This window comes from Tigriopus californicus, chromosome 11 (genome assembly GCF_007210705.1).
Source record: "Tigriopus californicus strain San Diego chromosome 11, Tcal_SD_v2.1, whole genome shotgun sequence".
Classification (NCBI taxonomy): Eukaryota; Metazoa; Arthropoda; class Copepoda; order Harpacticoida; family Harpacticidae; genus Tigriopus; species Tigriopus californicus.
In genome coordinates, this window is record NC_081450.1 from 11,283,403 (window position 1) to 11,293,883 (window position 10,481).

Sequence of the window (10,481 nt, forward strand, 5' to 3'; positions counted from 1 at the left end):
ATCATTCGATCTTGCTATGGTTCTTAGCAAAAAAAATGAATGAAGGGACATCAAAATGTCCTGCAATCTACAAGCCAAGGTCTTTCCTTAAAAACAATTCTTGCTTTGCAGNAAGGCAATAAGCGCAACATCCTCATTTTCTCATTTAGTCATGTAACGACCAAATTTAATTTACCAGTTTCGCAACAGAAATGTAATCATAAATCGGTATACCTTAAATTTATCGCCAATAATATGGTCTTTACTATGAACTTTTCACCGAGGAAGTTGCAATGTTCGTATTTAGAAGTAATTGCCTTAATACAGCCTCAAATCATCGCGTACATGTTGTTCTGTACTATTCTATTGGAATGATTGAAATATGAAAAGGCAATTTATTTTAGGGAAGCCGAATGGGATGACATTTGAATAAGTTTGTATTCTTTATCTTTCAAGGACTTGAAGGCAGACTCCATTACTGCAGATTGACCAGGAGTTCTCAAGGATGGACCAAGGGCAATCATAAGCCTTCTCACAAGGAATCTCCGACCCATAATCGAATTCCGTCTTTTCAGGCTTGCACAAGTTCACGGTTTCCCCATTGCTGTAGGTTTGCTCAACGCATCTAAACATAATAAGTTAGTTGTGATTATGGTCATCGACACTAGCATTGAAAGGCAATCTTACCCTAGTCCTTTGGGGCAAGCGGATGAATCGTCAGGTTTGCAGGGCATGAAATAAGCCTCAGCGCAACAAAATCCGATTTCCTCGTAACAACTGTGAGGTCTCTCCTCTTCGGTGTAACCCTGCCAATCATTAGATAATTATGAAGATTAAAGTACGGTTAATAATATATGTATTATACCTAGATACTTACTCGAGCTTCGGATTCGATGAGTTGACAGAAACTAGTGGCAGGATATGCGGTGGAGTCATCTTTAGGATCCTGAAAGCCCTTGCAATAGTCACAATTGGTGAAGTTACGGGTGTAGAGATTGGACTGACAAGAGCTGGCAATGAGAATACATGTCTTGTTGTCTTGTACAGGTGTGTTACTCGAGCACATTAACTGTTCAAAACTAGTTTTACTCACGTTCCTGTGTATGCTGAGGCAAAGCAGAAATGATAGGGGGGGCATTCCGCGTCCTCAGAGCATTCGTAAGTGGGTTGGAATGCTCCTAACCCTAAATCGTAATCGGCTCCCTCTCCGTCTCCGGAACCGGAACCTTCGTCAATGTCCTCCTCGTCGGCCACCACATCAGCTTCCAAGTTTTCTTCGAGTTCTGATTCGACAGGTTCTTCTTGGGCTTGAGGCATGGCCGTTGTGAACGCCAAGACCCCGAGTAGAACAATCACTGTCTTCATAGTTATACAAAAGTTTGACTTGGAATAGATCTGTTGACAATTCAAATTGTTTCCACGACTGTTCTAAAACTTAACCCATCAGCCTCATTTTAAGTATAAACCTGCTTAGAGTTTTTCGTTTTTTTTTCGGTTGTTGTTTCAGGCCTGTTTCCCTGATACAGGCATTATCCCATTGTCTCTAAAGCTGGGTAAGGGACCTTAAAACAATACTTGAAGGGTACGAGCTTTGGCGTCGGATTGTCAGCTCAACGAGCAATTTTAGGGACAGAAGCGATTCCAGGTAACTGAAGCATTGGATATTGGGATGAGCAATGGCGTAACTAGTTCTCTTTATTAGGAAACCAGATTTATTAGCGCCAAACCATGCAATCAGCTATGCTCAAGTTATGAGGATGTGCTTTGTAATAAAACGAATTGGAGCAAGATAATGTGGTGGCGGAATTATTCATTTATTAATGAACAAAAGCAGATTTTAATGAAGGCAAATATGACCAAAGCATTGTGATGCAATGATGATGAAGATCTCATTGATTTCCATGATACCTGTGATAACCGTTTCTAACACCTTTAAATCTAGGTGCTCTTAGTACATAAAGCGACACAGTCCAATCAGTTTGAGCCCAAAAAGACAGGAAAAAACGTAGTTACCGGATGTAAATGTTTACTCAACTCACCTTGTTCGCAAATAGTCTGGCAGAAAACAATAAGGGGTTTGGAGCAATCTTCCGAAAAGAAATGGCCCTCTTGATCGATTCTAATGCACGAACGTCTATTGGAGGGATCAGAGTGATTGTCCAAGTGGAAAACATAACCTAGATGATCCAATCTTGTGGCCCTGCCGGAGGGATCAGTCAATAGGCCTTGACAGGACCTTCCAGAATTGCAGGAAAGCTTCATTGAATATTTCAAGGCAACCCAGGCAGTGTCTATTTCTATAAATGAGGTGCACCAAATTATTCATCGAGAGCTTATGAGAAATGGCCAATCAAGAGCTTACTATTGGTATTCAATATTTTAGTGAAAATTGCATAGTCCATATGATGTTCGACGGTAGCCAGCTCCTTGCCGATATCTAGGCACGCTTGTACCGCTTTTTCAAAGCTGAGAGGTGTCGAAGGATCTGTGAAGTATGGCCTTTTGTTCCAATATAAGTATGGATTACAAGCCTTCAAAGTTACATTTCCTTCAGATGTGATTGAGGTCTTTGTTGTAGGAGTTGTCTTTGTGGTGGTAGTGGTAGTGGTAGTGGTGGTGGTGGTGGTGGTTGTAGTAGTTGTGTGTAGTTAGTCAGTAGTAGTTAGTAGTGGTAGGGTTGGTAGTAGTAGTAGTAGTAGAAGTAGTAGTAGTAGTAGTAAGTAGTTAAGTAGTAAGTAGTAGTAGTAGTAGTTGTTGTGTTGTTGTTGTTGTTGTTGTTGTTGGTGGGTGGTGGTGGTGGTGGTGTAGTGGTGGTGGTGGGGTGGTGGTAGCTGGTGGTGGTTGGTGGTGGTGGTTTTAGTAGTAGTAGTTGTGGTGGTGGTATTAGTAGTATTGTCATGGTGGTGGTGGTAATTGTTGTAGTAGTCGTGGTAGTGGTGGTTGTAGTAGTAGTAGTAGTAGTGGTAGTCGTCGTGGTGGTGTGTTGTGGTAGTTGTCATGGTGGGTGGGTAGTTGTTGTAGTAGTCGTGGTAGTGGTGGTTGTTGGTGGTAGTCGTGGTGGTTGATTGTTGTAGTAGTTCGTGGTAGTGGTGTAGTTGTTGTAGTTTGTCGTGGTGGTGGTGGTAGTTGTTGTAGTAGTCGTGGTAGTGGTGGTTGTTGTGGTAGTCGTGGTGGTAGTTGTTGTAGTAGTCGTGGTGGTGGTAGTAGTTGTTGTAGTTGTCCTGGTGGTGGTGGTAGTTGTTGTAGTAGTCGTGGTAGTGGTGGTTGTTGGAGTAGTAGTAGTTGTTGTTGTGGTAGTCGTGGTGGTACTTGTAGTAGTCGTGGTAGTGGTAGTCGTAGTTGTGGTGGTTATGGTTGGGGTACAATCATATTGGCAAAGAAATTCATGTTCCTTATTGCACTCCTCCGCTTTGAATTTGTCATCCAATTTTAGCATAATGCACAGCTTGTCACCTACGTCAAATTCCGTGGAAATATGGTTGACACTGGCTAATTTGTTCCCAGCACTGTCATAAAGCTTGTTGTTGCACGAAGTGTCGCCCGTTTTACAACAGGCTTCGTTAGGGTTTGTGACATCCACCCATATTTCGTCGTCGTCAAATAATTCTTCTAAATGAATAGAAAATACATTCACAGTGCGTTCAGCGACCACATGTGTCCTTCACACTTTGACCGTAAAGTCCTTGCCTCTGGGGAACGAAACATTTTGTATTTCAGCTAATAGCGCTTGCTTTCAAATATTAAGTCAAGATCTCCAAACATCATTTGTTAGAAATTGCTCTACATGCTCACCAAAAGCACCAGGCAATGGGCTTAAGCCAAATTATAGTGATATGGGGAAAAGAAATATTGACCTGGGTATTAATTTCAATGCCGATTTCAGCCGCCTTCAAGAACTAACGCTAGTGGAATGGAAATGTTACCTCTTTCGAACAACGTAATAAATCACAAAAAAGTCATTCTTGCTTTCAAGCAACACGACATCTAACTCTCAATGGCTTTGATTTTTATCTTAATTTAGATAAATTTTGACTGGCAATCATTGGTCTTATGAAATCAAATGAAATGGTCAAAGGGTTCAAAAATAATCGAGAGGTTATCAAGGAGAGAAGGAACATTACGGTCATCGTGGAGAAGAGAGTCTACTCACCGAGAGCTAATTTTGTCTTTGTCCATTCCGATGCCGTTCCAATTGAGGCAAGTTTTCCATTAATGTTATTGCAAGTGGTATTACTACCTTCAAAATCGTCCTTATCGTCGCCCTTATATCTTTTGAAGCATGTATTGCCTGTTGCAAAAGTGTCTGACCCTAAAAAAACATTGAATGCACTGTCTCTTACATGCAATGAGTTGCAAAATATAAAGAAGTTCTCACCTGCGTAGACGGAACTCGTCAGAAGACAAGCCCAGAAAAAGATTTTCATTTTCGTTCTGTTCCTTTCTTGGAAAAGGTCCGACTACGTACTGAGCAATAATTGAACAAATGAACAAATTCAAACGTATGAGGAAATCTTCAGTTGTCGCACAAGCTGAAACTATCAATATTTCATCCACTGTCAATTAGACTTTGGGTTGTTTACGCATGATCACGTATACGTGCACAATGAACGGGGGCATCTTAAATGAAAACAAGGTCAGCCTTCGGTTCAAAAGGAATTTAAACTAATTGCATCAATCAGAGAGATTTTGTACTTAGCATTTATTATATCTTTTCAGTGCCAAATAACGCTTGTGTTACCCAAGGTCCACCACCAGTGATCATGTCAGGTTTAAACCATCTCAAAACAAGTCAAACTGATTTTGATTGATTGTTATAAGAGTTCTTGCTCAATGTGTGCTTAAATGCGATCCATACCAGTCGAGTTCATAAAAGCTACGATTGATTATCCCACTTCTTTATTAGATTGTCGTGAATATGTTTGATGCACGATTTTTTTGCTAAATGGTTGGAACTTGTGCTATGGTCTTATGCCCTAAAATTGCCTTTAAATTTGAAATCAAATTGCTAGATATACTTTTCATCGACTTGTGTTTTTTATTATTGAGGCTTTGCAACTTTGAAGTGTAAATAGCGGGCCTATTTTCTTTTGCAATACTTGACTTAATATCCCCTCTGGCAACGATTTAAGGTCATAAATCGCAGTTAAAAATGTCGGTGAATTATTGCAATTTTATAAGACGTTTTCATGACGAAATCCACTCGGTAAATCAAAGTTTTCGCCCGCATAAACCAATGGTTTACATTTTATTATCGGCCAAGTAGGATTTACGTTTCGTATATTATTTAAACTGAACATGAGCACACTGCCCATCATAACAATTGGTCCAAGCTCCTTCAATTTCGGAATATCCACAATCATTGGCCTTCTCACATTGAACAGCTTCACCGGAGTCAAATCGAGTGGCATCAGGCTGGTCAGCCACGCAAACTTTCGTTAGCCCACCATTTTTATACTCGAGCTCTTGACATCTGAAATGAACAAAAATGTTCGGGTCAAGTAATTACTTTGTTGCAAATTGGAAGCCCAAAACATTTTTCATCGCTTAGTTATGCAGACATTCCTGCCGTTTTATTTTTCACCAAATGATTTGCTCTTGTTTGAGAACTTGTGTTGCACTTCAAGTATGACGGCTAATGTAGCTAGCAATCAACATTATATGAGTCAAAACCTCTTTTTACAGGTAGAAAACTTACGTGAAATTATCCGGACAGGACTCTTCTTGACCTACAATGATTTGACCCTCGTCATTGTAGTTAGGACTGCATGGCATGTAATACGAGTCAGCGCAAGTGTATCCCAATTCTGGGAAACAACGATAAGTACTCTCTTGTGTAGTGATGCCCTGGAAAGCGAAAACAAATTTCACAACGCATGAAAAAACATCTTAAAGCTTGATTAAAAAGCATACCCTATTTTTGGCGTCTTCCTTTTGACAGTGCTCGTGGACGGGATATTCAATAGCGCCACCTTGTGCCAATCCTAGACAATACACGGCCGTAGCGTAATCTTGCTTATAGTTGTTGGTCTCACAAACCGAACTTGAAATTGAGACAAATGATTGAGGGGATCAAAATAAAATCTAAAAATATAGTTTGTCTCACCTGTCAGCCCAGTAATTACTGAAACAGTAATGATATGGCTCGCAATCTCCAACGCCTGAGCACTCGTCAATATTAGTTTCCGTGGGTTTGTCTTTGTCTTCATCAGAAACAGATTCGTCCTCGGTAAAATCGATAGTTTCAATTAGTGTTGGTTCTTCTGAACTTGGAATATCTTGAGGTTGAATCTCTGAGGAATCAGGGCTGGCAGCCTCATCTTGCGGCCTTGCAAAGGCCAAAGTGAGACAAGCCAAAAGGATGAAGCACCGCATTGTTTCTCGGGTTGGCGAACAAACTGAACTGAGCAAACCTGTGGATGAATCCAACTTGGCATGAGAGAAATTCAACTTTCGTTTCTCGTCAATGACCTCAACTCGCGATTCACTTTCTTTCACTGGGGAAAATCCCCATCAATTTCCAAACCCATCGACCTCACACATCATATTCACCATAGTAACAAATCCAATATCACTTTGAAATCATAGTCACACATTTTTGCACCTAATCCCTATTTACACACAATCACGGAATATTCAGATCCAGGAATTAGTCAGTGGATTTGGTTGTTCAAATAAGCCAACGACCTTTCGCTATTCCGAGTTCATTCACTGACTCGCTTGTTGCCAGATCCTCTTCTTATTTGATCATGTCGTTAAGTGCCTTCCCGCCAACCAGTTCTTCATCACATAGCTAACCATGTATAGGAGTCGTCATCCAATAAAGACACGAAATGCATTCATTGTTATGATATTTATTGTCAGTAAATTCCGGTCTCTATTTTTGCACAACACGACGACAAATGCCACCAGCACAGAGGCTCCAGTCATTCTCCTCCACAGAGAATCCACAGTCAGGTGCAGTCTTACAAGTGGAACTCCGAGTGGCGGGTTCAACGGGAATGCACACCTTCAAATCCTTTCCATCCTTATATTTTCGTTCCTCGCAACTAAAGACAAACCAAACGAGATGAGTAAAGTGCACTCATGTCAATTTAGAGTTGGGAAACTTACGTGAACTGGTTGGGGCACGAGAGCTCTTCGCCCTCAATGACTTTGCCCTCCTTGTCGTAATTGGGAGTGCAGGGCAAATGATAAGCACTGGCGCATTTGTAACCCAACTCCGAGTAGCATCTTGAGGGGCTTTCGTCTTCAGTCACTCGCTAATTTGAAGAGTTGAAATGGATTAAATCCGGATCCTGAACATGCTAAAGTTCTCAATCATTGACTTACCCTTCTCTCAGCGTGTTCCTTGCGGCAGATGGAGTGATCGGGGTATTCTCCATCGTCATTCTTGGCTACACAAGAGATCGCTTCGACCTTCTCCTTCAGGTTGGTGGTACAGAAACTAGATGAAAGTATTCAATATGGATTAGTGGATGAACTTTGGGAGATAATCCAACCAGGGGGTAGACTCACTTGGGGCCGAAGGCGTTGAAGAAACAAAAGTGGTAGTTGGGGCAATCGGTGATGGAATAGCAAGATGGATCAACAAACACATCCTCTTGTTCCTCTTGAATTGGTTGAATAGTGGTTCCCTCTGGTTCACCTTGAGGCTTGGCTCCAATGGCCAAGATCACCATAGAAAAGACGAACAAGGTCTTCATAATCGATGTGGTTATGGTTCGGCAGAAACGGTACTGAAAAAAGCAAAATCGCGCGACATGTATTTAAATGAAAAACGAACTGTGAAGGCGAGGGATCGTATTTCCGTTAATGTAGCACAGTTGGTCTTCGGCAACATTTTATCTAATCGCGTTCGCTTGACACTCTACAGGATACCAACTTCAGCCTGAATTTCAAACGAACCTTTGCCTGACCTTCAGATGAGTACATGAGTGAAACAGAATGAGTCAGCCTTTAGCGATCAGACAACGCGTGAGTGTTACAGATCAACGAGTTACTTACTCACAGTTTGAAATATGGAATGGGATAGATGTTTACCAAGAGACGGTTGGCGCTTTTATATGAGAATGGACACAAGTGCAGTGGTTCAATTCCAGTATTGACAGGTTAATGTTTTCGTCTAACAGGTTTTTGTCTCAAGATCACCAAAGAGAGCTTGGCCAACGTTTGAGCACTCCTCGCCCGCGGATTCAACTCCATGAACATTTGGTTTCAGGTTGTTTTGGAATAGATGTTTCACAGGCTCACTTTCGAATGCCGATAGCCAGCAGACTCTTTTTTGTTTTGAACGGTATGTTGTATGCATGAGTATGTCTCGTTTTGTACTATGTTTCTATCCAATGAGGCGAGGTCATGTGATGACTAGAACATTCGGACGTGGAGAGTAAATAATCAACATTGGAAGAAAGAGGTGTTTCTAGTGGAAAGAATGCCCTATGATTTGAAAACGCCGGAAGTTGCATTTGCTGTACTCTTACTAAGCTAATTATCATAAACAGGCGGTTTGGCTCATCATCGTTCTACCTTTTTTGAACATCCTTTAGAATGACATTCATTGGCTGATGATTAACACTCAATACTTGAGCAAACAAAGTGACATTTCCAATCTACAATTGTTGCTTATTTTGCTTCGAGGTGAGTCATAGAATGTTATTTGTCAGCTTGATAAACTGCAACACCTCATGTTGTCAAATGAGAATGAAATACTTTGCTTCAGTCGGGGACCAAATAAGGACTTATCAAATCCATCAGAATGTCAATCAAGATCGGTAATGATTTCGCAACTGAACTTGACAAATATTGCATTGATACTTCATTAAACAAGGCATTATCTCCTTTTGTTTTCTTTTTTTGCTCATTCCTTCATTCTTTGCTTGGGTTGGTGCGAATTATTTCTCCCCAAGTAAGTGTCAGTTCCCAAGAATACTGGTCATAAAGATTTGAATTTCGATGCTCAACCTCAACCTACAATAATCTCTCATAATTGACCATGCTTTTTTCACGCGTCGGAGGCCAATAAACTTCGAATTAACTTGAATTTCATTTACCGGTCGGATATAGATATCGGATATGATATAGATTATCATTTGTGAATTTCACGTTATTTTCATGAGTGTTATCATCCACATAGGTAATGTTTGAAGCAGAAAACAAAAGCTCTTTCCTGGCTTCTCTTGACAAGATCACAAACATCCAAAGGCGTTCCATAGGAGTTGATGGGGTATTCAAAGTATGAACGAAAAAACATTTCTCTAAATAATACCTTGGTAAAGGGTGGCATTTTAGATCGTGCGTTCGCATTTTTGCGTTTGTGGGCTCACACCTGTTGATGTGGAAGTACGAGTAGATGGCACCAGTGCAGTCCAACCAAAAGGGCAACTCGTTTGACTATTGCACATGTTCTGGTTCACAGAAAAGATTTTTCAAAGACCAAGCGTTGGTTTTTTTGCTTAATGAGCTGATGCCTTGTGTGCCTTCAGGTCCCTAACAACGTTCTAATGAAGGAGTTAAAATCGGATCTGGTGCAGGAGAGGCGAACGCAATCTTTCCTTCAGTTCCAACTGTGGAAAAGACTATATTCCGGTAATTCCAACTCCGCCCAATACACTCTAAAATCCGCCTTTGCCGTGTTTCTCAAGCGATACCTATGCGTGCCCTAATACCCTAATGATGCATGGACTAATGTCATTTGCGAAACTGACCCCCTCACGCTCGGACTGGCCAGGTCAGTGTCCAACAGTGCTGGAAACCTGACATTTCTAGATTTTTTGATGAAATCACTCCTAACCCAGCGCAAAGAAAATAACAACAAGTGATCAATGGTACTTACTATGGGTGAAGTGGTTTTCACTTTACTTCCTCACCTCGGGAAGTATCGGAACACGTGGTCTTTCAGCTGTCGTACGACTCTATTTTGAGTAGCAAATGGTTCGTGGGGATCCAACCAACGCCAAACAAGAGAGATCTTGACTAAGAGCCTCTTTGAATAACACCAATGGAGACAATTGAGTGATCAAGAAAGCGCAGCACTTTTTAAATCTCACTCTTTACAAACTGTATTCAAATATCATTTGATTTCAGAGTGCTTCTTTGTGAGGCTTTTCCTGACTCTTCTGGTTGAATGATGGTCAGAGACTGACGTTTTGAGGACAGGGATTATGTTCAGTAAGAATGTGGTCCTGGTAGTGCTAACATTCCATCGGGTCGGGGTACTCACTAGCCAGTGGTCAATCCTTCATCGTATTAGCGTTAGTAGGAACAGAGAGCTTAGGAGAGTTTGGAGTGGAAATATCTGGCGTGTGCCCTCGTTACTGATTCTGTTTGGTTATGATTGCAGTGGTGCCTCTCAATCTAATATTTCGTGTCATTTTGAAAATGAGCCGCTCCAACGCTGCTGTTCTAGTGGTTCTCAAGGGGTTAGTAGCCAAGCTCTAAGCTCTTTTTGACAAGGCTGTTGCCGAAGGGTTGAGGTGACCAGCTGAGAGAGCAAGATTTCGTGG

At 41.3% G+C, this 10,481-nt stretch overlaps 4 protein-coding genes across 7 annotated transcripts; all 4 read right to left on the reverse strand.

Moving 5' to 3' along the window:
* Positions 1-354: 354 nt before the first annotated feature.
* Positions 355-1,431, reverse strand: LOC131890691 (uncharacterized). The gene is made up of 4 exons (XM_059240098.1): positions 1,073-1,431; positions 857-989; positions 667-785; positions 355-604 (listed from the first exon to the last, which is right to left on the reverse strand). Exons 1-4 carry the CDS (start codon positions 1,342-1,344, stop codon positions 424-426), a joined length of 705 nt encoding a protein of 234 aa, XP_059096081.1. The 5' UTR covers positions 1,345-1,431; the 3' UTR covers positions 355-423.
* Positions 1,432-2,974: 1,543 nt separating this feature from the next.
* On the reverse strand, positions 2,975-4,489 carry LOC131891168 (uncharacterized). Its single transcript, XM_059240694.1, has 3 exons — positions 4,355-4,489; positions 4,130-4,288; positions 2,975-3,588 (listed from the first exon to the last, which is right to left on the reverse strand). Exons 1-3 carry the CDS (start codon positions 4,401-4,403, stop codon positions 2,975-2,977), a joined length of 822 nt encoding a protein of 273 aa, XP_059096677.1. The 5' UTR covers positions 4,404-4,489.
* A 538-nt stretch (positions 4,490-5,027) lies between these two features.
* Positions 5,028-6,681, reverse strand: LOC131890805 (uncharacterized). The gene is made up of 4 exons (XM_059240230.1): positions 6,083-6,681; positions 5,890-6,019; positions 5,675-5,823; positions 5,028-5,449 (listed from the first exon to the last, which is right to left on the reverse strand). Exons 1-4 carry the CDS (start codon positions 6,349-6,351, stop codon positions 5,260-5,262), a joined length of 738 nt encoding a protein of 245 aa, XP_059096213.1. The 5' UTR covers positions 6,352-6,681; the 3' UTR covers positions 5,028-5,259.
* Positions 6,682-6,814: 133 nt separating this feature from the next.
* On the reverse strand, positions 6,815-10,063 carry LOC131890807 (uncharacterized). Of its 4 annotated transcripts, none has more exons than XM_059240234.1 (5): positions 9,812-10,063; positions 7,495-7,715; positions 7,309-7,423; positions 7,090-7,238; positions 6,815-7,025 (listed from the first exon to the last, which is right to left on the reverse strand). In XM_059240234.1, the coding sequence occupies exons 2-5, from the start codon at positions 7,680-7,682 to the stop codon at positions 6,854-6,856; spliced, it is 624 nt and encodes a 207-aa protein (XP_059096217.1). In that variant the 5' UTR covers positions 7,683-7,715; positions 9,812-10,063; the 3' UTR covers positions 6,815-6,853. The 4 variants fall into 4 exon arrangements, with proteins under 4 accessions (XP_059096217.1, XP_059096215.1, XP_059096216.1 ...); XM_059240232.1 differs by lacking the exon at positions 9,812-10,063 and adding an exon at positions 7,984-8,140; XM_059240233.1 differs by lacking the exon at positions 9,812-10,063 and adding an exon at positions 7,988-8,138.
* Between the last annotated feature and the right edge of the window lie 418 nt (positions 10,064-10,481).

Bases quoted from the DNA above. Each gene is read 5' to 3' on its own strand.
- LOC131890805 (XM_059240230.1), bottom strand. From the start codon at position 6,351: ATGCGGTGCTTCATCCTTTTGGCTTGTCTCACTTTGGCCTTTGCAAGG. The intron at 5,824-5,889 runs GTATGCTTTTTA...TTCGCTTTCCAG, and splicing joins AGGAAGACGCCAAAAATAGG to GGCATCACTACACAAGAGAG. The intron at 5,450-5,674 runs GTAAGTTTTCTA...TGTTCATTTCAG, and splicing joins TCCTGTCCGGATAATTTCAC to ATGTCAAGAGCTCGAGTATA.
- LOC131890691 (XM_059240098.1), bottom strand. From the start codon at position 1,344: ATGAAGACAGTGATTGTTCTACTCGGGGTCTTGGCGTTCACAACGGCC. The intron at 990-1,072 runs GTGAGTAAAACT...TCTCATTGCCAG, and splicing joins GCCTCAGCATACACAGGAAC to CTCTTGTCAGTCCAATCTCT. The intron at 605-666 runs GTAAGATTGCCT...TATTATGTTTAG, and splicing joins GCTTGCCCCAAAGGACTAGG to ATGCGTTGAGCAAACCTACA.
- LOC131891168 (XM_059240694.1), bottom strand. From the start codon at position 4,403: ATGAAAATCTTTTTCTGGGCTTGTCTTCTGACGAGTTCCGTCTACGCA. The intron at 4,289-4,354 runs GTGAGAACTTCT...ATGTTTTTTTAG, and splicing joins GACGAGTTCCGTCTACGCAG to GGTCAGACACTTTTGCAACA. The intron at 3,589-4,129 runs GTGAGTAGACTC...CTATTCATTTAG, and splicing joins AAAGACAAAATTAGCTCTCG to AAGAATTATTTGACGACGAC.
- LOC131890807 (XM_059240231.1), bottom strand. From the start codon at position 7,911: ATGTACTCATCTGAAGGTCAGGCAAAG. The intron at 7,716-7,884 runs GTTCGTTTGAAA...TGCTTTTTTCAG, and splicing joins CATCTGAAGGTCAGGCAAAG to TACCGTTTCTGCCGAACCAT. The intron at 7,424-7,494 runs GTGAGTCTACCC...ACTTTCATCTAG, and splicing joins TTCAACGCCTTCGGCCCCAA to TTTCTGTACCACCAACCTGA.